Source organism: Leguminivora glycinivorella, chromosome 1, assembly GCF_023078275.1.
Source record: "Leguminivora glycinivorella isolate SPB_JAAS2020 chromosome 1, LegGlyc_1.1, whole genome shotgun sequence".
Classification (NCBI taxonomy): Eukaryota; Metazoa; Arthropoda; class Insecta; order Lepidoptera; family Tortricidae; genus Leguminivora; species Leguminivora glycinivorella.
Genome location: NC_062971.1, coordinates 21,405,261 through 21,430,247, shown reverse-complemented (window position 1 = coordinate 21,430,247; position 24,987 = coordinate 21,405,261). Strand labels below are relative to the sequence as shown.

The 24,987-nt window shown below is 37.9% G+C and overlaps 2 protein-coding genes across 2 annotated transcripts in view; one reads left to right on the top strand and one right to left on the bottom strand.

Annotated features, from left to right (window-relative positions):
• Positions 1 to 16,239, top strand: part of LOC125225932 (cadherin-23) — a 70,015-nt gene extending 53,776 nt beyond the window's left edge. Inside the window, 18 exon segments of the mRNA XM_048129768.1 lie at positions 1,274 to 1,429; positions 1,776 to 1,800; positions 1,803 to 1,954; positions 2,434 to 2,568; positions 3,914 to 4,098; positions 4,610 to 4,866; positions 5,442 to 5,605; positions 6,033 to 6,200; positions 6,809 to 6,966; positions 8,657 to 8,838; positions 9,248 to 9,477; positions 10,042 to 10,230; positions 10,822 to 11,102; positions 11,407 to 11,647; positions 13,191 to 13,376; positions 13,639 to 13,974; positions 14,605 to 14,803; positions 15,240 to 16,239. Coding sequence (XP_047985725.1) covers positions 1,274 to 1,429; positions 1,776 to 1,800; positions 1,803 to 1,954; positions 2,434 to 2,568; positions 3,914 to 4,098; positions 4,610 to 4,866; positions 5,442 to 5,605; positions 6,033 to 6,200; positions 6,809 to 6,966; positions 8,657 to 8,838; positions 9,248 to 9,477; positions 10,042 to 10,230; positions 10,822 to 11,102; positions 11,407 to 11,647; positions 13,191 to 13,376; positions 13,639 to 13,974; positions 14,605 to 14,803; positions 15,240 to 15,589 — 3,594 coding nt within the window. The 3' untranslated portion in view covers positions 15,590 to 16,239.
• A 3,593-nt stretch (positions 16,240 to 19,832) lies between these two features.
• Positions 19,833 to 24,203, bottom strand: LOC125229862 (ubiquitin-conjugating enzyme E2-17 kDa). The gene is made up of 5 exons (XM_048134802.1): positions 23,901 to 24,203; positions 23,325 to 23,388; positions 22,965 to 22,996; positions 22,696 to 22,879; positions 19,833 to 20,853 (listed from the first exon to the last, which is right to left on the bottom strand). The coding sequence occupies exons 1-5, from the start codon at positions 23,922 to 23,924 to the stop codon at positions 20,714 to 20,716; spliced, it is 444 nt and encodes a 147-aa protein (XP_047990759.1). The 5' UTR covers positions 23,925 to 24,203; the 3' UTR covers positions 19,833 to 20,713.
• Positions 24,204 to 24,987: the final 784 nt, after the last annotated feature.

Here is a 24,987-nt window from a genome sequence, read left to right as displayed (position 1 = left end):
GGTCCACTATGTCGGAGTGTTTTTCAAAATTAAATTTTGTGGGTAGGTTAGTTTTAATTGGAATAACAACATCGATAACTGGAATCGTTCAGTCAATAATAGGAGTTTTTCCGCCTCAATATCTTACTAGTTCCCATTTGGTACAGGAAACTGTACCTGAGCATTTCTTTTTTTTTGTCACTTTTATGAAGTGTGATATTTTTGAAAAAAAATATGCTATTTCTACTCAGAATTACTAGCCTTTTCAATCCTAGTAGTTAAAAAAATTGTCCCATACGATTTTTTCTTATTTTGTTACCATTTTCCGTACATTTTGTATGGGATAACAAAAGAGGAAAGTATCAAAAATGTATGGGAATTCTAGGACACTTTTTGTCTCCCAGTGAGATTGAAAGTACTCGTGATTCTGAGTACAATTGACCTAAAATTCCCTAAAACAATAAAAAAAAATTATTGGCAATTAAAATTTTGAAAAAACCCCCGACCGCCACATAGTGGACCGATTTTCATGAAACATGGCTAAGAACACTCCCGACTAACTCAGCTTTCAAACAAAAAAAACTAAATCGAAATCGGTTCACCCGTTCGGGAGCTACGGTGCCACAGACAGACACACACACAGACAAACAGACAGACAGACAGACAGACAGACTAACTTTCTGGTCTAAACTCAGCTTAAGATGTTAAAAGGTTAAATATTTTAATTATTTTTTGCAAACCATGTTTGTTAACCCCCGATGCAAAAACGACGGCATGTTATAAGTTTGACGTGTCTGTCTGTCTATGGCGTCGTACCTCCCGAACGGATGAACCGATTTAGATATAGTTTATTTTTGTTTGAAAGCTGAGTTAGAGCCCATTTAGACGTTACGAGTACTCGCATACGAGTTTTATTACATTGCGATATTTGATGGCTGTGCAAAATTGTATGTAACCTCACAGCCCGCAATGTAACTCGCATGCGAGTTCGCACGCCGTCTAAATCAGGCCTTAGTCGGGAGTGTTCTTAGCCACGTCTCATGAAAATCGGTCCACTATGTCGGAGTTTTTTTCAAAATTTAATTTTGTGGGTAGGTTAGTTTTAATAGTAAATTGTAAATATTGTAAATTGTAAATAAATATAAATATTGTAAATATTGTACCTACAGATAGCAGCAGAATTGCAAAAGCACATTGTGTTATTTGTCACAATTAAATATATGCCTTAGGAATTTCATGACCTGGCAGATTTTGAGATCGACATATAGAATTTATAAATAGTGCAACTTTTCAGGTCAGAGCGCGCGATTTCGGCGTACCACCGCTGTCCTCGACAGTTCCTGTAACGATATACGTACAGGACATCAACGATCACGCGCCCATGTTCCAACAGATGATGTACAAGCGCTCCATACCTGAAGACATGCCTGGAGGGACTAGCGTCTTAGAGGTAAACAAAATCATATAAAAAAGATTGAGTAATTAATGACTTAATATTATGATGTGCTACATTTAAATTACATATCGGACTAATATTGAAATATTAATATCTGTGGGTATGATTTTAAGAGTTTTAAGATTGCTCCTCTTCGCAAAAATGAATGAAACCTCTAGCTAGCCGCTCACATTTCAAGCCAAGACAGAGGCGATTTTGATCGTTAAACGATTGGGTTCAAAATATGACGAAATGGTGGACCAGTTTTTAGACCTCATATTTGGGAACGAATAACTTATCTTCAATTCATAAGACGTCAACTATCTTCGAATGACTTCTAAATAATATTTTTATGTGTCAGGTAAAAGCGCGCGACGGAGACGGTTCGTCCCTAACAATCGCGTGGTGTATCGTATACAGCGCGGCGCGAGCGACAAATTCGTCATTGACTCTCGCTCGGGCGTTGTGTCCGTCGCCAACGGCTCGTCGCTCGACCCCGACAAGACTAACCCGAAGAGCAACCGCTACACGCTTACCATCGTAAGTAAATTTTGATCTTCTAGAGATAGGAATAGCTCAGTCACTTGGTGGGTACACCGGTACACATATTTAAAGTCACATACAGGTCGAACGCGATTAATTAACATTATTTTACCTTTTTTCCCAACGTTTCGGCCAGGTTGCACTGGCCGCGGAAGACCTGAGATGTAAACCCCACATATTAATATCGGGTAGTTTTGTGGGGTTTACATCTCCGGTGACACTTTGCTGGGACGTCAGTCTTCCGCGACCACGGCGGCACGGCCAGTGCAACCTGGCCGAAACGTTGGGTGAAAAAAGGTAAAATAATGTTAATTAATCGCGTTCGACCTGTATGTGACTTTAAATATTTGTACAAAGCGCGAGAACTTAAAGTGTTATATTGCACACCGGTATTGCATTAATAATGTCTAAAACTGAAAATAAGCTAAAATACTTGATATCCCTAGGTGAATTCATGTCATATTTCTTCACATTAGGTCGCGTTAGACGGTGGTATCGGTGAGCAGCAGCTAAGCGCGGCAGTGCTAGTGAACATCACCATAGTGGACGTGAACAACAAACCACCTGTGTTCGTCGAACCCGGGACTATCAGCGTGAAGGAAAACACACAGGTATAATGTTATAAGCGGTAGGTTTTATTGCGTATAGGTCTATAACGATTCAAATAAAATGGACAAACAGCCACTTTAAAAGTTAAGAAAGTCAATAATTTCGTTTTAGATTCACAGTAAGTTAAAGAAATTGTTACTAAAAGATGCTCATAAGGCATCTAATCTCTGGCACAGCGATGACATTTTTACGGAGAAGTTGGGCATGTTGTTAAGTAAAGATATAGTTAAGGATATTTATAGTTTGGAGAAAAAAACAGCTGGTTTTTCAGCTAAATAAGAATTGTCTCTATCACTCTAAGAAACGTCTATAGATTTATTTTTTTCAAGAAATACGAGGGGCGTTCAATAAGTAATGATAATGAGTATTAAAACATAAGAATGTGAATATCCTTATATTTTTATAATTAAAAGTAACTCTTTTGTGATTTATTTACATATTTAATTTTTTCAATTATTATTTGTTTGCCCCCTTTAAAAATTAAAATCTTAACGATAGTCTAAATACCATGTCAGTAAGCACTTCACTTCATTATACTTCAGAGTAGCGATTATTTTACAATTTTATTTAAAGGTCGGGTATAAAATATTAATGATCCTTATATTACCTTCAATATTAGGTATGTCACTTGTAGCTTTAAATACACTAACTTGAGCAGCACCCTCTGTAATTTGAGGGTTCGGCCCTGTCGACTGTCATTTTGAAGGCCAAAAACATTATTATTTGTTTGTTCAAAATGTTCTTATTGTAACTAATCATTTTTTTAATATTAAAATGATTGTATGTTCTTCTTTAATACTAACGTAATTTTGTTTCCAATCTATATTCTCAATTTTCGTGATAATCTGTAAAAATCGTGAACATGACCCAAAACAGCACCTAGAGTTTTTTTGGATACCATACCGTTTGAAAATGTATCTATACGAACTTTTTTTATTGATGTTACTAACAAAGGATAAACCCAGCTTTAATTTAAAGTATGATTATTTTTGATATTCATGTCAGAAATGAACTCACGACATGTCAAATATCCATGAAAACATGCTCTTATTTTACTGAAAATGTTCATCCCCCACCTTGTGTCAATTATTTACATATCAAAGAAAAACAAATGAAAGTAGTAAAATTTTGAATTATGCAATTTCACTTTAATGAGTACTGCTACATGGACAAGTTAAGAAAAATTAAATCAAGATACAGGAACATATCCATTCTCATTACTTTTTGGACGTCCCTCGTAACTTAACATATTTCTTAAAAAAACTTCTACTATACGCAACGATTAACAGTAACGTGTCACGTACTTAGAAAGTGAACTTAGGTAAGATAAACAATGCATTATAACAGGTGGGAACCCTAGTGTACCGCGCACAAGCCCACGACCCGGACTCGCAGCCCGTGCTCCGTTTCGCGATAGACAAGGACGCCAGTATCGCGCGGGACGAGGACGGCGTGCTGGTCCCGCTCACGGAGTACGACTACATGGCCATCTGGGACTTGAACGCCGTTGACGGGACGCTCAGGGTTGTCAGGTTGGTTGAATTCATGACACTATAGAATTTATAAGTTACACTAGTCATTTTCCAGATTTCAAATGCCAAATGGAAATGGCTCGCCTCCGCTTTGCGTTTAGTTCCCATAAAGATTGTACTAGCAGTCCGTCGTATGTGGCGTAACTAAACTGAACGTCCCGTTGACGGGACGCTCAGGGTTGTCAGGTTGGTTGAATTCATGACACTATAGAATTTATAAGTTACACTAGTCATTTTCCAGATTTCAAATGCCAAATGGAAATGGCTCGCCTCCGCTTTGCGTTTAGTTCCCATAAAGATTGTACTAGCAGTCCGTCGTATGTGGCGTAACTAAAATTATTCGTAATTAACTGCATTTGCTCTTGTTTTTTGCTATTTTAAACACTCAGATTTCTAATCGTTTGTCGCACAAGTCACAAATGAGACAAGTTAGGCTCCTCTAATATTTTACAAATTAATCAGACGCATGGAATATACTTGCACTCATTCTAAAACAAAGTTTCTTCCACAGATTACTTGACAGGGAAAAAGTAGAAACGATCAAACTAGTAATCACAGTAGAAGACATGGCAGCAGTAGCCGGGCCTCGGCAAACCGCATCGGCCACGCTCACTATCGTAGTCGCCGACGAAAACGACAACAACCCCAAGTTCCGGAAACCCTTCTACCGGACCTCCATAGCTGAGAACTCTAAGAATGGTGCTAATATAGTGACTGTGATCGCGGATGATGCGGATAAAAATCGGACTATGACCTACTACGTTGAAGGTATTTTCTAGAAATATATAGTATTTTATTATGTAGATAGCAATTGAAAAAGCAGGCGGTGATGGTGGCTAGTTGCGTTAACTACGCTCACTGTAGTAGTCGCCGACGAAAACAACAATAACCCCAAGTTCCGAATCCGAAAACCCTTCTATCGGACCTCCATAGCTGAGAACTCTAAGAGCTAATATAGTGACTGTGATCGCGGATGATGCGGACAAAAATCGGACCATGACTTACTACGTTGAAGGTTAGGAATATCGTAAACATCGTGGCAAACTGACTCGCTCTCGCTTATCATTATACTTAGTCGGCAACGAAAACGACTAGCCCATGTTCATATAGCCCTTCTAACGGATCTCCACCATTGGGAACTCTAACAATAAGAACCAACGAACGAAGATCGATATTTGTATTGAACTTCAAAATTCACATTTAAATCCGTACCAGATTTCGACATTCGACCTCTCTTATGTACATGAGAGCCTTTTTTTAAATGGATTTTCACCCAACCCTACCTGACAGATAACACAATCGTGTACAGAGTATCCTGAGTATCTAATGCCATTGGTTTCCAGGTCCCGAAAAGCTGTTAAACCTCATCCACATGGAAAGTTCCACGGGCGAGATAGTGGTGGCGAACAAGATCGACCACGAACAGCAGGCGTGGATCAATCTGACAGTCAAGGCGGTCGACAGCGGGCAGCCGCCACGATACGCTGTGGTTGACTTGTTCATACAGGTATGTTCGATCAGAGTCTATATATTCCATTAACCGTCTCAATCAATCTATAAGCCCTTTTGGTGTCGATAAATTGATTAAATCAGTCTGCTGCTTGGCCAGCTATTTCAAACTCTTATAAGCTACCTTAAGGACAGTTAATGATAATGATCTGCTATTCCGATGGTCGAAGGAGAGATAATAGTTCGTAATAATTTAATACCAGCGATATTTACCTACATTTAATACTTATTAGGCTTATGTTTAGCACTAACTGTGTAGGATAACCAAAAATAAATTTTACACCAGAAGCAAAATGTTAAACTTCCATTTCCAGATACTCAGAAGATACTTTTTCAAGCTACATTTTCAGTGACCCTTTTTAGTTTCATATTTTTTTCTATTTTTTTTTCAATTATTTTATTTATACTTTATCATATCTCGTCAGGTGCTGGACGAAAATGATAACAACCCATATTTCGAGAGCGGCAACTTCGAATACCGTGTGCGCGAAGATGTGGAACCCGGTACCACCATCGCAAACATCGTGGCGCGGGATGCTGATTCTGGCGAGTACGGCAAGCTCACCTACCTACTGGACCGTATGTCTACACAGGTATGTAATATCTACTGAATAACTATGGTTTATGCATATACTAGCTTTGCCCGTGGCTTCGCTCGCGTTAGAAAGAGACAAAAAGTAGCCTATGTCACTCTCCATCCCTTCATCTATCTCCACTTAAGAAAATCACGACAATTCATCGCTCCGTTTTGCCGTGAAAGGCGGACAAACAAACAGGACACACACACTTTCCCATTTATAATAGTAGTATGGATTTATAGTATTAGTATATATAGAATGGATAGTATTAGGACACTACAGTGGTACAGACGGTTGTCGCTTGTGGAATCGGACAGGATGGAATGTTCAACCGTAAATAACATGTTTAGATTTAGCTAAAGGTACCTACTATCTGCTGGGAGACTACGAGCAAAGTCAAATCTTTTAGCATCGAGCCGCATTTTATGTACGAGAAATTGCCTATTAGTATGAAGACGCGCATCGGAAAGTTGAAAGCAAGCGTACGCATTTTCATACTAAGCGAATTTTCATAAAATGCAGCTCAATGCTGATATATGTGACTTCACCCTATGACTCGTACTTGTATCAATTTATTTGTATTTCACCATTGTCGTTTCATACAATTTCTTTCTTTTGAGCAGGGCAAGTTCCTGATAAATGCGGAAACAGGAGCAGTAACAGTATCGGACTGGCTGGATCGCGAGACGCAAGCGTCCTACACCTTGGTAGTGGAAGCTTGGGACAACTACCAGTTCGGGTATCTTAGCGGGGAAAGCAGGAATGCATTTAAGCAGATTATGTAAGTAAATCATCATTATTTTCCTCGCATTTTCCCAGTGTTTTGCCACGGCTCGGGAGCATGGAGTCAATCTCAAGAATTGGCTAAGGAATTGGAATATGTAAGTAGCTTTTGCCCGCGGCTTCGCTCGCGTCCGAAAGAGACAAAAAGTAGCCTATGTCACTTTCCATCCCTTTAACTATCTCCACCTAAAAAATCACGTCAATTCGTCGCTCCGTTTTGCAATGAAAGACGGACAAACAAACAGACACACACTTTCCCATTTATAATATTAGTATGGATATGCTTATTATGGGATAATTGCCTGTAGCAGGCCTGTCCCACTCGCGCGTGTAGGTATCGAATCGTAAGCACCCCTTACAAGTGGCAATCAGTAGGGCCTCACGGGCGAGCGGTGACGCACGCGCGAGAGGTGTTCGTCGCATACCTACGTACTGATTCGACCGCTGTCACAGAATTGATACGAGTATTAATAATCTGATAACAATGAACAAAAAAAAGGCCAAAGAAATATTGTGCAGTGTTTAGCTGTCTTAACACGGATTGCGAACCAAATTTAACTTTATTTAAGCTCCCTAAGGACGATGAACGGTAAGAACTGTTTTTAAATTGATATTATTATTATAGGTTTACATCCAATTATCATTACTTATCATTATACGATTATACTAAATAGGTTTAATACTTCTAGGTAAGTATAATAGATACTTAGTTGGGTTACCAAAATAAGTAGGTAGGTATCTTTATTAACGTAGGTAGGTAATAAGTACTGGGTTGGTGTTATTTAAATATTAAGATTATATTATTTTTTAAAAGGAGACTACCCTATATCGTCAGAAAAGGTACGAGTTACGCGATAGAAAGAGAGCGCGCTTCTACGTCAATATAATTGTAGGCATTTAGCGTTGCGCGGTCGGAATTTCAACTTAACCTGTGGGATCCCGATGGCTCAGATATGAGCCGTAAATAATTTTACCAGGTTTCCCGCGTCCTTGAAAATCCTAGTTTCCGTCAACTCCCAGTGGCGCACATATGTGTCCGCGAATTCGTACACCTATGTTTCCCACGCCACAAATTTGAGCCCGAATATCTCATTCTATTTAAAACTTTATTTCTAAAATTATACGACTCAAATTCCATTGGAATAAGTTTCATTCGATTCCTAATAAAGCTCCGGAAAGAATGGTTCCAAACATCCACTCACTCCCATAGAAACAAAACAAGCCATGACCAGTTAAAGTTGGACCTCCGTGCGTAGAGCAACTTCCGCGTTACCGTGTTGACTTAGTGAATATTACTGGGATTTTGCTTAGCAAACAGTAATTAATAGTTGTTTTTTATATATTTATTCTTTATAGATTAATACTAAATACAATAATTTGTTATTATAGTGCGTTTTCTGTGTAAAAACCGCAAATCAAAGTTGGGTCTAAAGTACGTTGTCCGTTACAAAGTGTTTATATTTTCCATCAAAAATATGGTTTTTATTATTTCCTATCGTAGCGCGAGTTGTTATTTCTTTAGATGGGCTGTTGGAGTGGGCTTTCTGTACTTGTACTAATATGTATGCTGTGCCTGTAGTTAGGATATAACAGTAAAAACTACTTACCCAAAGCTATTGCTTGTAAAACAACGTCCCTTTTATATTACGAAATTACGAACTCCTGTTTAACTCGCGGCATTGTTTTAGTGTTCACATAGAAGACGTGAACGACAACCCGCCGATACTCCAGCTGCCACAAGACTGCGTCACCATCAGCGAGTTCCACAAGCATCGCGAGCCCATAGTCGCAATATCGGCCACCGACGCTGATGACAACGCTTCGCCCAACGGCCGCGTGCAGTTCAAGCTTGTTGGCGGGAAGGGATACGGTAACACGAGTAACATTACACCACTCGCCATTGACTGTATTAGCGCACCACTTTGTAGCTCCACAAGCACCGCGAGTCGTTCCATATCGGCCACCGACTCTGACGACAACGCTTCGCCCAACGGCCGCGTGCAGTTCGGGCTTGTTGGTGGGAAGGGAAGGTAACCTTGCATTGCCTGTTCACAAAAAGACAACACATCTAGTCAACGTGCTAAGAATCATCAGCAATATGTTTAGTTTCATATCCTTCTAATTGTATTCTATATACTCTTTATTTTCTGCAGAAGCCCACACTCACAAAAGTGATTTCCATTCATAAAATTCAGTGAACTGCACTCCACAGACATACCTACAGTGATACATAATATTACATATTGCGTATGGTATTGATGAATGTTCTTGTTTATTAGATCTATTCCGCTTCGAGCAAGTCGGCGGTGACGCCAACACGGGCCGGCTGTTCGCGAAGCAGTCTCTCAAGGACCGCTTCGGCAACTACTCTCTCACCGTGGAAGCCAAGGATCTGGGCACGCCACCCAATGTTGTCCGCGGGGAGTTGAGGCTCTGTGTCACCGACTTTAACGACCATGCGCCTGTGTTCGTGCACCCGCCACAGAATGTCACTATTAAAGTGCCTGAGGTACGTTACTGCAACTGCGCTAAGTTTCGTCTAGATCACATCGGCTTACCGATGATCACTGTTCGCAGTCTCTCACCCAAGGGGGTGGAATAAGGATTCATAAACGTTCACTAAAGTTATCAAGCCGATAAAGTTCGTTTGTCCCTTTCCGACGTATTGGTGTGATAGAAAGGGACAAATGAACTTTATCGGCTTGATAACTTTAGTGAACGTTTATGTATAAGGGGTCAGTCTCTGAAGAAGCGCTTCGAGTAACTGATTACCCGTCGCAAATCATCGATATGTGAATGTCGAATCAGACACTCGTGTGACTGTAAGTTTCTCACTGCGGAAATTAAATATAGCTCAAGAGGTTCAAAGGCTTCAGTGCTGTAGACTTTAGGTGATAAAATCAGTCACGCAGGCCGCAAGGCTGCGAGTTACAAAACAAAACAATGCAGTCCCGCGAGTATTGGTTAGTCTGGATCAGTCATATTATATCATATTGCTTGTCTTGAAAGTCTTTTGACTTTAGAAAACAAAATTATAGTTGAGACATTATATGACATAGTTTATTAATTCTAGAACGCAACAATCGGCACGGTGGTGGTCGAAGTGCGCGCAATTGACGCGGATATCGGCGCGAACGGCGCTGTGCGATACCGCGTGCGGCGCGACGCGGGCGGCGCCTGGCGCGCCTTCAGCGTGCACGCCACTAGCGGCGCGCTGCGCACGGCTGTGCCGCTGCATCGAGATACTACTGCGCGCTACCAGGTTAGATATAAACTTATAGATCTATAGTACAAAACTCGCATGTTTTATGCCAGGCACACACGGGCCGAGCCTATCGTGTCTTAAGCGTGGGTTAGCGGCGCTCTGCGCACTATATCATGGACTGGTAGCTCTGTGCAACAGTCATACGACATTTTATGTGAGACGCACGCACGCGGCGCTTTTATTTTTTTTAAATTATAAATGGGCTTACTCTTGGCCACAGACTAAGCCAAAGGCAAAGACGTGGCCTACGATGGAGTGAGCTCGCCCAGAAGATGCCTGTTCACTCTTGATTTGAAGGTTGCCGGGTTATATGAGCTCGGAAATATATAGCTTGGCGCGCCTTCAGCGTACACGTCACTTAGCGATGAGCTGCGCAGTGCTGTTGTCCCACTGCAGCGCGATACTATTGCGCACTGTCACATCTGGTTCTATTTTTTGGACGCATAAAACTTACATGCACACCGATTAGTGCATAATTTCGGAAGAGATCATACGAGAACAATTTGAACCATAGATAATTAGATTTAGTCTGATTCAGTCAGTATGATATAATCCCCACAATGTTTATCCGATATACAATTTTCACAGCTCAGAATCGAAGCCTACGACCTTGGTCTGCCCACGCCACTCAGCTCTGACCTCGATCTCACCATCTACGTGCAAGACGTCGACAGCTACCGACCACGCTTCCCCGACCGGCACCTCCACATCAACCTCACTGAAAACATGTATGAGGAGGGACTGTACTTGCCCAGTGTCATAGAGAGGGATGAGATAGACAGGGGGGATGAGCCGGTGCTGCCGGTGTGCTATTATATTGTGGAGGGGAATGAGGATGGCGAATTTGAACTTCACCGGAATACTCACAGGTACGCATCTGGACAGACCTCGACCAGGAGTTATTTTTACTTCAAATATGTTTGTAGCTTCACTTAACAGTTTCTTGAAAATCAAAAAATGATATATCAATTGTACTGTTGTCTTCATATTACATTTTACGCTAAAAAAATCAAATAAAATGTGTAGAAGGTTAGTGAAACGTCCCACTTTATCGGTTACCATAAGGACGATATTAGCTTGTATCTTTATACGAGTAACCGGTCAAAACGTCCTTACAGCAAGCGACAGAGAGGAACGTTTGGTGTGTAATGAGACAAATATTCCATTTACCAGGTTGGCCACACAACGCCCGCTAGACCGAGAGAAGAAATCCAACTACACCCTAACAGTATTAGCGACGGAGGACTGCGTAGCTGCGCCCGAGTACCGCCCCAAAGTAGATTCCGTCAGCACTCTCACCGTCCACGTCACGGTCAATGATATAAACGACAACGCGCCTAAGTTCGTCAGCAGGATCTTTACTGGGGGCATCACTACTGAGGCTGACTTTGGCATCGAATTTATGCATGTTAAGGTAATATCAAAGTACCAGTGCGATGTCCATGGAATTAGGCTACTAGACTCATATCGAATTTGGCACAAGAAATGAATGTTTTCTGTAGTATTTGACATAAGAAACCAATTTTTATAAATTTTGGGTATTAAAAGTTTATGATGACTACGTATTTTCGATTTAAAATGTGTGTAATATTTTTTTTAACTTTGGTCACCGAAAACGCTGTCGCCTGTCAGCCATGTAATGAAGTCACAAAACCTAACTTTATGTCCAGTCAATCACTGACATAATCAAATCAACTTTATGCCTCATACTTCAATATCAGAAAATTTAGTGTTCAATTCGATTGACGCCATGCACAGACAATCTATAGATTAACATGGCTAATGTTGTTTTTGCCAGATTAAGTGAAAGTATACTGTAAAAATGTTTTTCTCAAACATGCAATGAAATATTGTCTTTACGTTCCTTAAAATGGGCTGGGAAGTATCGCTTTTTGGGCGCAACAACTCGAGAGGACTGTAAAGGGATTTCATATTATTTTTTAGGCCTAGGACTGCAAAGTAACTTTTTTAAGTAAGCTGTCAGTACTGTCATGTCACTGTTTTTTAAATTTTTGTGTGACCTGGATACTTGTCACACTTGACGTTTGAGTGTATTTGTATTTTGTCACTTAATAAATAAAATATTGTCCTTCAGATAATTTTTTTTTATTTCATTGTATGTTTGAGAAAAGCACTATACATGCCTCGGCGTGAAAACGGATTCCCGGCCTCGTATCCCTATCCGGTATATACCCACTTGGCCGGAAATCCTCATTTTCCCGGCCTCTGATGTAATGTACTATTTTTGCGGTTTTCTAGTCGTAATAAAATATGGTAATTTTTTTTTTCGTTTAATTGGACAGTAATTAATCATATAAGATAGACTTTAAGAAAGGGTCAAGTAGCCTATTACGCTGTCCCTGTCACGCAATGGTATATAACATTAATAATATCCAGTGTGGGAGCACCATTACAATACATGTGTCCTACAAGGTAATATTAGGAGTAGGTACGCTAGTCTGAAGTCACGTCTAATGTCACGCATTGTTGGTGTAGCTCATGTCCGTTGAGTTTAAGATAAGATATGGAAACAGATTTCTTGCATATCTAATTACTCGTACTCATACGTAATGATAATTATTCTTCCTGTATGGTTGATCTACACATACACTTATCCTCACTTATCAGAAAGCAAGATAACAGCTATCGGTGGCTTTTGACTTTATTGCCTATCTTGTTTTATAAACAACTGATTTAGTTTCCGATGATATATTTATATATACCTACCAAATAATAACATGAAAGATTTTGTAGGTAGGTACTCACTTTGGTACCAGACTCCAGGGAGTCCAGGGTATCCCTAATGCTTGACATTTACATAAAATTGAGAGTTTTTATGACAATTAGCGCTATTAAATTCTCACGTTCAAAAGTTCAAATTAAATTGGTTATAAGGAATCGTTATGCTCTTTATAAGTTGATTGAAGTTCCTTCCTAATTTCATATCAATATTTCAGGCCATTGATCTCGACGAAGGTGCAAATGCTAAAATGGGCTACTACCTCCTGGGCGAAGTGAAGAAAACACTAACCGAAGGTTTAGAGAATTTGGCAGTATCGCCTTTTCTGGTCAACGAGGAGACAGGTGCTATCTCGCTTAATTTTGACCCACAGAAAGGGATGAAAGGATACTTTGATTTTAAAGTAAGTAAATAAATATTGACAGTGACTTTACACAGAGAAACTAAGCCTAGCTTATATTATGGCCATAGGACGATGATGGCTCAGGAACAAATAGGTAAATATTATTAAAACCCAGGGCCAATGGTTTCTCTGGCAGGGTCACTCCCGGTCTGGCCTAAGACAGGTCCGTTGTACTTTATGGTAACATGAATGACAGCTCTTTTCTCAGCCCCTATAAACTAAGTTCAGTTTTACTAACATTCCTTTTAAACATTTTTTGTAGGTGCTTGTCAACGACACGGGTGGCCTACAAGACGAATCTCACGTATTCATATACTTGTTACGAGAGGACCAACGAGTGCGTTTCGTTTTACGCTCCCATCCGTCTGAAGTCAGAGATAAAATAAACATTTTCAGAGAAAAACTGGCACAAGTTGCAGAGTCCGTAGTTAACATAGACGATTTAAGGATGCATGAAAATAAGGACGGATCTGTGGATAATACTAAGACTGACTTGTATCTGCATCTGGTTAATGGACAAGATCATTCCGTGCTCGAAGTGAATCAGGTGCTGCAGTTGGTCGACAAGAATATTGAACAGCTGGATGATTTGTTCAAGGTAATGTACAATTATTTAGTAATTGAACAGCTTAGTCATCTAGTCAACTATAAAACTCCCGTGAGACTCAAACATATTTAAAATATTTTAAGCGGGTTACTCACGTGTTAAGTCGATATAGCGTTCGACATGATCCTCGAAAATGGATCGAAACATGTCGAACGCTATATCGACTTAACGCGTGAGTAACCCGTTTAAAATATTTTAAATAAGCTTAGTCATAGTTTAATGTTGATAGACATAACTTAGTGCCGACTGGCGGGTTAAAACTCTATTTCAATAATAATTTTACATATATGACTTGCATTATTTTCATGTTCTGTAAGAAAAAATATCGACGCCTACGTTATTTTAAATAGCAATATTCGTGTGACACATTATTGCCTTACAAAGAACACAAGTTTGACCCTAGAGTCTAGGGACTTGCCACCAGGATGACGAAATGCAACCAATTCTTAGGCCGATAGTCCACTATCATATGTATATCATAGAAATGTGATCATAGGTAACATGCCATCCTTTTTCTTCAAGTTGGAGAAAAGGGAGGCATACAGACCTATGATCATATTTCTATGATAAACATAATATGATAGTGGACTTTCGGCCATAGTCTGTACTTTTTCTCGCCAGGAATTCAACGTCCTGGACACACAGCCAGCCGAATACCAACCACTGACGGTAGACACAATCACGTCTAACCAGACGGTGTTCTGGCTGGTGTGGACCACGCTGTTCCTGACCGTGCTGCTCGTGCTCTCGGTCATGATGTGCCTCAGCCAGCGCGCGGACTACGTGCGGAGGCTGAAGGCGGCCACGGCTACTGCTTATTGTAAGTATGGTAATTATATTTTGTACTTTACTAAATCACAAATAACACTCATTATTTGTATTTATTTATACCTGAGTTTACTAACAATTACAATTATTTTATATAAATAGTAGGTCAGCCTCTTATAACATCTAATACTTAATTTATCAATATGTTCCGAGTGTAAGATAAGATAAATAAGATAATCATTTATTTGTGTAGTGTTGCGAAAGAGCGTGACTTCAAAGCAGATGAGAAATTGCTCGTTTAAATTTAGTAAATGCGACATTAAATTGGTCAATGTACCTTCTGTTTGGCAAACAACGCAATACGTCTCTATATCTAGAATACATACCCACTTATCTACTACTTAATCTATTATGTACACAAAACAGATTCACAAATATTTCGCTTCATACAAATAAAAAATAGATTTAAGTTTTAACAATTTTTTCAGCATCGCCGACACCCGGTGAATCGGATATGACTATCAGGAGTTCCGGTGGTCGCGTACCCAACACAAACAAGCATAGTACAAAAGGATCAAATCCGATATGGCTCCACGCATATGAAAACGAATGGTACAAATCAGACGACCAAGTCAGCCATTCAGAGCGCGACTCCCTCGACGAAAACGCCGTTGATCAAGACTTGTCTAACGAAAAACCATATTTTATCACCACAGGTGCCTTCCCTTCCATAGATTCTGATGCGACTGAACCTCAGACTAATCCTGTCAAATATGACTTTTACCAACAATTGGAGCAGATGAAAAATGCCAAAAATATGGAAACGACAGAATTGTAATAATTTTTTATACAAGAATAATTCGCTGCTCAATTAGGTCTACCTACAATAATTTTAGAAAGTATATGAAAGGCACAATGCCTAATTTGTTAAGGCTCTGTCGTAATGTAACCGAAGAGTTATCCTGTTGTAAATTATAACATTTACACATTTTTGCACTCAAATACCGAACATGCAGAAGTGAAAGGAGATTTTATGTAAAAATAAATAATGCAGCTAACAAAAAAACAATGCATCATTTTGTTATAATTTGCTGACTAAAATTAGCCAACAAATCTAACTGCCGCTTTAGTGTGTATTAGTCGTGCCTTTTGTAAATTATTTTCTATATAGTGATTAAGATGTCCTAAGTGTGATTTGTACGAGTACAATACATTTTGTAATCTACATTTATTCATGATTAGAATAATAAAGAACGAAGATTTTATCAAACCATAACTAGTTCATGGTAACTTTTAGTTTATTCGAATTTGTATGTTACCTCTGATATGAATTCAAATAGAAGTTTGCAAATAAAGTAATTGTATTTGTAACAGTTTTATTTAACCAACCCTAATAAGCTCTCCAGTTTAAATACGTACTAGCAAAGAGGATCGAGTATTATACACCGTGTTTCACTTAACACTAAAAACCTGAAAACCGTTTGTTCAGAATCGAGAGTAGAATCGATTGAGCTATATCTTGATGGGGGTAATATTTTTATTTCAATTAGTATTATTAGTTATTTCTTATGTGCCTATTCTATTGTATTCGTAATGCAACATCGTGTATATCGCATTGCTAGAGGTTGTTTACCTTTTTCAGTATTTAGGGGTATTAGTACTGGCTGGTTACTTGGACGATTATTTTTCCGCTACGAGTTTGACGTTGTTTGTCAGTTTAATCTTAATGTTTATCATAAGTCATAACAAATTGAACTCGTATCTAATTACAACCTTGTCATTTTGAATATTGGGTTTAAATTTGCTTACTGCGATTACCTGTCCAATTTGAAGTTTACTGTGACAAAGCTTTAAATGTTTTACAGTGACATCTTAGCTGTCTATTGGTAAACCTTATGTCGTTGCAGTAACGTACACAAATAAATAGTTTTATGGTTTATGATGGTATTGATGGTAGTTAGCAATTATTTTATTGAGTGTAGAGCTAAAAGTTAAGTAGAGCTGAGCAGAAAATTAAAAATTCAATTTAAAAAAAGTAACCATCAGATTAAAAGATGAATACTCTAGATGAGTTTAAAAAAATAAAAATCAGTTGGGGTGTCTGAGGTTTTGAGTGATACCGGAAACACGTTGTAGAGTTACTGTCGAAGTAAAATGTGTAATCAACTAATCACAGTGCATAGACTGCCATCTCTTGACACAGGCTTGAACCTCAGTTTTGACAATTTGGCCCATATTCTTAGGTTGATATGTTTTAAAATGTCAAATATTAATATTAGCGCCATCTAGCTGAGCGTACCCCAAAGGTGTAATGCCATCTAGGCCACCGTACCTTTTTCTGTATGGTACTGAGGTACATACGTTTTTTTCTAAGACTTTATCTGTCTATACGGAGTTATATGTCTTTGGTACTAGTAACCGGCTACTCATACCTAGACGACAAAGTCATTGCCTCTGCATAAACAGTAGGTAGATGTACAAATTCAATCGTAGGACATCAAACAGGCAACACCAAGCAGGAAATGAACAATATGAATAGTATTAACTGACCTATATATGAAGCCCTGGATAGAGAACTTGTTTAGACATAAATTGGTAAGAATTTCGTTTGTTTCAAAAACCAATGAAACAAAAGAAATGCTACTTTATTCGGTTCACGAAAGATTCAAATTAGATTGCAACAACTATGTACATTGTACATTAGGTTTTACGAGGGTAAAACAAAAACGCATCTCTACTATAAAAATTACACGGTTCGAAATCGAATGACTACAAATGCCATGCAAGGTGCAGTGAGGTAATTTCGAAAGTCACATAAAAATCACCATTATTTCCATATCAAGATTCCCCTTTCGAAATTATCCGAGCATTTCTGTGATTCGAAATTACCCCACTGCTCCATAAAGCCTTCTTGTGAACGAAATCTTCATAGAATCATAATGTGTTTACAAACCTTTTTAAGGCATATGATATGATGTAAAGCAATAGTTATTTCTTATACAAGGGGGCAAAGTTGTATTTTAACACACGAGAAGTAATAGTTATTTGTTATACAAGGGGGCAAAGTTGCATTTTAACGCAGAGTGTGGAATTGAAAAACGAGCAAGTGAAAGGATTCTATAGTTGAACCACGAACGAAGCGAGTGGTTCGAGAATAGAATCCTGAACTTGCGAGTTTTTTAACACACGAGAAGTAAAATACATTTTCCCCTCACTAGCTCGGAAACACGTGTTTTGACCTTTAATACCAGCGGGTAAAAACGCATTTTATCCACTAGTGGATAAAGTAATTTGACCTTGAATAGAGGCAAATTTTCTGCTTTAAATTTGATAAAAGTGGGTTAATCTAGTGATGAAGATGTTTTACCACCTGTGGAAGTAGGTACTGGAAGCAGTGATAAAGGCGTTTTTTGCATTGTACTTTCCTCGCTATAGTGAGGGGAAAAGTTTTGTGTTACACACGAGTGCAAATGTATTTTACTTCTCGTGTGTTGAAAAACTCGCAAGCTCAGGATTCTATTCTCGTGGTTCAACTATAGAATCCTTTCACTTGCTCGTCGTTAACTCGGCGTTAAAATACAACTTTGCACTCTTGTATAACAAATAACTATTGCACCCGAGTGTAACACAAAACTTTTCCCCTCATTAATCTCATTATAGCGAGGAAAGTACAACGCAAAAAATGCGTTTATCACTGATTCCAGTAGTTCCACAGGTGGTAAATCATTTTTATTACTAGATTCACCTACTTTTATCAATTTTAAAGTTGTTAATTTGACTTTATTCAAGGTCATTATTACTTTACCCACTAGTGGATAAAATGCGTTTTTACCCGCTGGTATTAAAGGACAAAACACGTGTTTCCGAGATAGTGAGGGGAAAATATGTTGTGTAGGTAGTCTGTTCGGAGTCAAGAGTCATGAAACGTATGGAGTAAATGTGAGTGATGGGGTGTAAACATAATACAGTGCCTACAGTGGCATGCACGGGTGGGCTCTGCTACGAGTCAGTGATATAAGTACTTACGTAGCGACGACTACCTACTACAATTAACAGTTCTATGGCTTCTGATGACCTACCGTATTTTTCAGAAATCATTAATATTATCTAATTGTCTCAACGCTCTCTAGGTTTATATTAGTCACCCATGTGTTGCCCACGTGTTTTGTGTAATGTACCTATGATAATGATATTTCACAGTAAACCTACCTAATATTTAGCACTCACGGACCGGACTTTAATTGTCGAGCCATTTAGAGGCCACATTCATTTTGTCATGTCATAGTTAAGCTATGACGTGTCCAGTATAAAATGGGCTAGAAGTGGATCAATAATTTAAGTCCGTGACCGTACATATAAACAATAATTTATATCAGTTCCAAAAATTAATGAGCGTCGTCATTCTAGAATAGAACTAGTGGCCTGGAAAAGGGTTACTGTAAATAAATTAGCTCTGAGTTTTCGACGAAACGCTTCGGTGGACGATCATTACAGTACAAAAGTAGGTCTCCGGTGCTTGACCTCGTTACCATTTTATGACACTGAACATTGTGAATTATATATGGCAGTAAAAAAATATATAAATACTGGTCAAATTATTAATGAATGCTTTGAAGGGTATTTATTATTCATTTACGGTATCGTAGTTGGACGAAATGGATTTAGTAGCAAGTTCGATAAAATCTTAATTGAAGTGGCGTTTTGGAGCGTGGAGCTATTTCCAACGCCAACTGTCCACCTGCCGCGCAAGGACGTCACTATTTACAGCCGGCGAGGGCATGCCGCTACGGGAACCCGTGCCTAAATAAAGCTCGCCGTTATTTACATACACAATAATTTATTGTTCCTTACAATTTAGTGAAGCTAAAATACAACTTGTCGATTGATTACAATTTGAAAAGCTTTAATTTTAATCTCCCTGTGTGAACCAGCGAACGTAATGTTCCTCTCGTAGCAGTTGGCAACACACGCTTGCCACGCGGTGACGGGCCAGCCCTTGGCCGCGCCGCTGGTCGATCTGTCCCGAGGAACGTGGGATTGGTACGTGGATAGGATTATTCGTGGAAATTACAACGCAAGTATCCTTACAACCACAATATATATTAGATAAAATTATAAAGAACGCCATATTGAAAAAATCTAGATTAATCGTAACTTATGATCTTATGAGATACACTGTAATTTTATACTGAATGTTGTAGCTACTGGAGCGTTTTCCTTCCTTTGAAAATATTGTGGATGAAAGAAAACTGACCACTTCACAGATGTCAGTCTGGTCTGTAGCACGCTACATTTACTAACTTAAAAAAAGGTTGTTTCTCTAGTAAAAAAATTAACACCCACTCGACTCCGTCAACGAGCTCATTTCGTAATACCACTTACTTATATTACTCATATGTTCTGAACACTTACGAGCCTTTCATACATTTCATTGACAAATTCCTAAGTGAATCAATCGGACAGTAGTAAGCAATGAACGCTCCGTTTCTTAATCATATGGCTATTGTACAGTTTCACAATGCAATTTAGATCTAGTTAAAGTACAAATTCTTTAGGAATACAATTATTCAAATCAAGTAAATTTAACTAATGTTTAACTTGAACTAAATGAGAATAATAATGCATTAAGACATCTACTGACACATCAATGTTTTAACAGAAAGAATTTTGCTCTTATGTAAAAATGTATCTTATTAGATAAACAGAAACTATATTTGCACATGTGTAACGAGTTTACTTAGGATGCAATTATCTGCATAAAAAATATTATCGGACAAGACAGAAATTAGGCAGACCCTAGTGAATGTAGACAATTTATACAATTTCAGTTAATTTAGGTCATTGATGACGATTTCAGGGGAACATGTTTTGAAATAGGGGACTGGGTCGGGAACGGGAGGGATGGGAGCCCGGGCTGTGGCGATGTGTGTGTGTATGTGTTGCTGACGTCACGCCTGACTCATCACATGGCATACTTCCTCGTCCACTCACGGGCTAGTTCATTGTACTTTTCTCTGTCCGTTTTGTAGATCCTAGCAATTTCTGGCACCAATGGGTCGTCTGGGTTTGGATCACATAACAGTGAGCAGATTGAGAGCAACACTGGAAAGAAATAAATGAACACATTAAAATCAGTACAATCAGATTATAATTAGTGAAAGTCAGCATTAATTTGCATACTTGTAAAAATTATAGTGATAATGCTATACTATTGTCAAACATAAAAATTGATTGCTGCACATAAACATAACCTTACACCTGAAGCAACTCACAAATGCTGAAAATTTGTGGACTTAATCTCATTGCAATAATAATTAAAAACTATGTCAATGATGTGACGATACATGCACCTTAGGTACACTATAAGGTGCAGCCAAGATGGTCAAAAATCAAAACATGACACTTAACACAAGTCTTGTTCAGATAAGTGTGAGAACCAGATTGATCAGATGGTGATGTATGTGTTGGTGCACTCACCAGCACACAATAGAAAACTTGTTGTTACCAAACTTTTGAAGTTAAATAATTATATTATTTACATTTTTAAATGTACCATTAGTTGTTATGGGGCAATAGAAAAAACATATGTGAGTGTGCACGGGAAAACGTCCCACTGCATCGATTGCTATAAAGCCGCTTTGTCAGTTTATTCATATAAAGATACAAGTAAATCTCGCCTTAATGATAACCAACAAAGTGGGACATTTTACTATACACACTCACATATTACTTCTCTACTAGGTTACTGATTTTTAGTTACAGTTTGAACAGAATGTACAAAAGGTACTATAAGGTTGGGATAATAACCTCAATAAAATGTAGGTAGTCTAAAAAGCAAATGAAATCAGTATTGTAAAAGCTGCAAGAGAAAAGCACTTATCAGATAAGCTGGAGGCCAAAAGGTCATTGACCAGCGTTGGGTGGTATGCCTATCAAATATACAAAAACAAAAGAGTGTACCAGAATTATTTAAAGTTTGGGACAAAACATACTGAAATAGCTCGTAATTTGTCGACATTGACACAAGAAAAATGAGATCTATTTTTGAGCAACTTTTGTACACCCATATTCTTACATGTGACTATACAAACGATATTTTTAATATCATTATTTTAAAGAATTTGATGATTATGATAAAACACTTGTCATAAAAATCTGAACAGCCTGCAAACAGTTTGACAGCATGGTTGAACTGTGTTGTCCCTTTTCATGTCATGTTGCTCCAAACTTTTACCTGTAGCAATTCTGAGACAAACTAAGGTGCAAGCCAGAAGCAAAAGACATGTAACCACTAGTAATAAATTTAGCAAAATTATCATGTCCTATATATTTTAATGTATCCTGCTTGGTTTGGAGGTGGTATAGTTATTTAGTGATCATGGTTGCATAATCAATGAGTATTGAATCAAATTCAACTGATGAATCAGAAATAAGTTAAAATTTAGACTTTTTCCAACATTTCAGTATGTATTTACTATTGAGTGTGAGAAAAGTAAATAGGTAAGTATTAAATCACATTTATAAGCATAAATGTTGTCAGTTATTACTTTGTCCTGTACAATAGATTTTACAACCACAAGAGTATGAGTAATAATAAGTAGGTAGTCAAATTAGTTGATTACTATAGAAATCATTGTCATCATCATTGATGTGTGAAGTGTCAAACACCATTGTATATTTTGCTATAGGTACATGTTTCTAACTAAACCACCCATCAATGTATGGGTAGAAGCATGTATGGCAAAATGTTTATCAACATTGGCTTTTACATTTTGACGCTGACCATACAAGATAATAAACATGTAAATGTATGTTACATACTACCTATAGCATATTACACACTAAAGTATGTAATGCAATGGAACAACATTAATTACAGTCATGATAATGACAATATGGTATATGATAGAGACACTGATTAGATATTTTGTTTAGATATTATACCTTTAGATATGGTGAGCGCTGGGGACCACTGTGAGCGCAGAATGTCAAGGCAGATGGAGCCATTACTGTTTATGTTGGGATGATAGATACGTGTTGTAAATGCAACTTTGGGTGGCTTGAATGGATAATCTGTTGGGAAATGTATAGTCAGGAAGAATACTCCTCCTTGATAGGGACTGTCGACCTGAAATTAAAACAAAAAATAGTTATTTACTATATATCACTTATAAATCCGTGAAGGATAAGTAAGAGAAGAATAAACTACTTACTGGACCCATAATTGTGGCTTGCCAATGGAAGACTGAAAAAAAAAGCGTGATATTAGAAAATGCATCAGTCTTAATAATTATTATTTAACCCATAACAAATATTAACACCCCAGAGCCAATTACTTCTTTGAGTTAACTTAAACATCAGCTAAATGTTAAAAATAAATCCACGATGTTAAGTACAAGGAGTCCCACAAAGACAAATGTTTACATCACATGTCAACTCAGAATAGTATTGTAAAGCTTTCACTGTGTGTGGTATGAAACCGTAACCATTGACTGTAATTTCTCACTATTATTGTAATGCGACAATGAGTCACAAAAACTATAGGCATATAGATCAATAAGGCTTGTACTCACGGTCTTCACCGTGTGGTCCTGCAGAACATTGTGCCGGAGGATCTCTGCCAAGGTCTTGTAATTCCTGAAAGTGAAACCACAAGACGTGTACACAGTGTCACAACATGACCAGAAACAATACCAAAATCAGTCGGACATGTCATCATTTGCAAAATAAACTCGAGGCTCGGTCACGAACTTGAAATCAAGTCTGCCAGAGGTAATCCTTTCATAAAACAATTTTGCACGATGAAATGTCCATATTTTAACGTTTCACACATCATGTAAGAACAAGATAACTTTAAAATTGGCACATAATTCCGACATTTTATGTACGCCGTGTGCACAGAATTGTCACCTACGTAGAACATTGATTCACCGTTATTTTATAGAATCCGTATGGTAACTTGTAAATTATTATAGTCCACACCTTTACAGCAAAACAAACACGCACAAGGAATTATCCAGAAGGAATTTCGATAATAGGTATTCACAATGACGAAACGTTCACTTCCAAGTCTGGATACATATTTTACCACACTCTGTCCAAGAACTAATTCAATCATATAAATAGAAATCACGATTAACAATACGTACCCTATTAATTCGTTTTAACGCCATTTGATTATTTTATGATGGAATAAACTGACTTTCAACTAGACAACGAAACTGTGAGCCAAGGACCTTTGATTAGAGATTGCAAGATGGCTCCCGTCTCAACGCAAAAGTACCACTGAGTCGTTTTATGCAATAATAAACATTTATGCTCAATAACACCTGTTCATCAAGTCTTAAATAAATTATAAAAATAACTAATATTAAGAAATAATAATAATTAGAATAGAGTGCGATTTATAACAAAATTAACACACTCTCGACGAGTGGAGAACAGCAAACAGGAAAATCGACCATTTCTAGAGGCGGACCAAGGTTGCCACTAATGAAATATTAAATTAATTTTAAAAAAGTTTATATGTGTTTTTACATTTAATAATATATTTAAATGTAGTGAAGTACCACATTAAGCAGACTGTTGACTTCTTTGCATTACACGTAATTATTAAAAAGTAAATCTGCTATCTAGCGCAATACATAGGTTTAAAACACCTGTCATCTTTACTAACTAACATCTTATATGGCAACATTAGTTTCCGGATATGACGATTTGGCCTCAAAGAGGATTCACGGCGCTATTTTTGGATTACGAGTAGCTATTTTCAAACACATTTTTGCAATATGAAACTTTTCCTCTTCCCGCTAGTTAGACAGGTTTCCGGAGAAGATATCAAATTTTCATGAACCTCTAGAATTTAACTGTGAATAAAACTAGTTTCATAAAAGTATTCATACTTAGTTTTTATAATTTTTATATGTGTGAGTACAAGACGAATCCACGTGTAATTAATTTAGATAAAGATATTAAAAAATATATTGGTAATACTATACGTAGGTGTGAGTAAAATCAAGTGAATAACAACGACTACAAATGCTACAATTAGTATTAATTTATTATTCTGAGTTTGTTGGCTATCGTTTCACCAGTGTGTACTAATCATGAAAAATGTGTGTATAAATGGCCTTAATCTTTTTCATTTCTTCAGTTATTAGTCTTTTATAAAGATCATATTATTATTTGTTTGTTTTTAATCCTATTTTACATTAATATACAGAACATTTCTTCTTG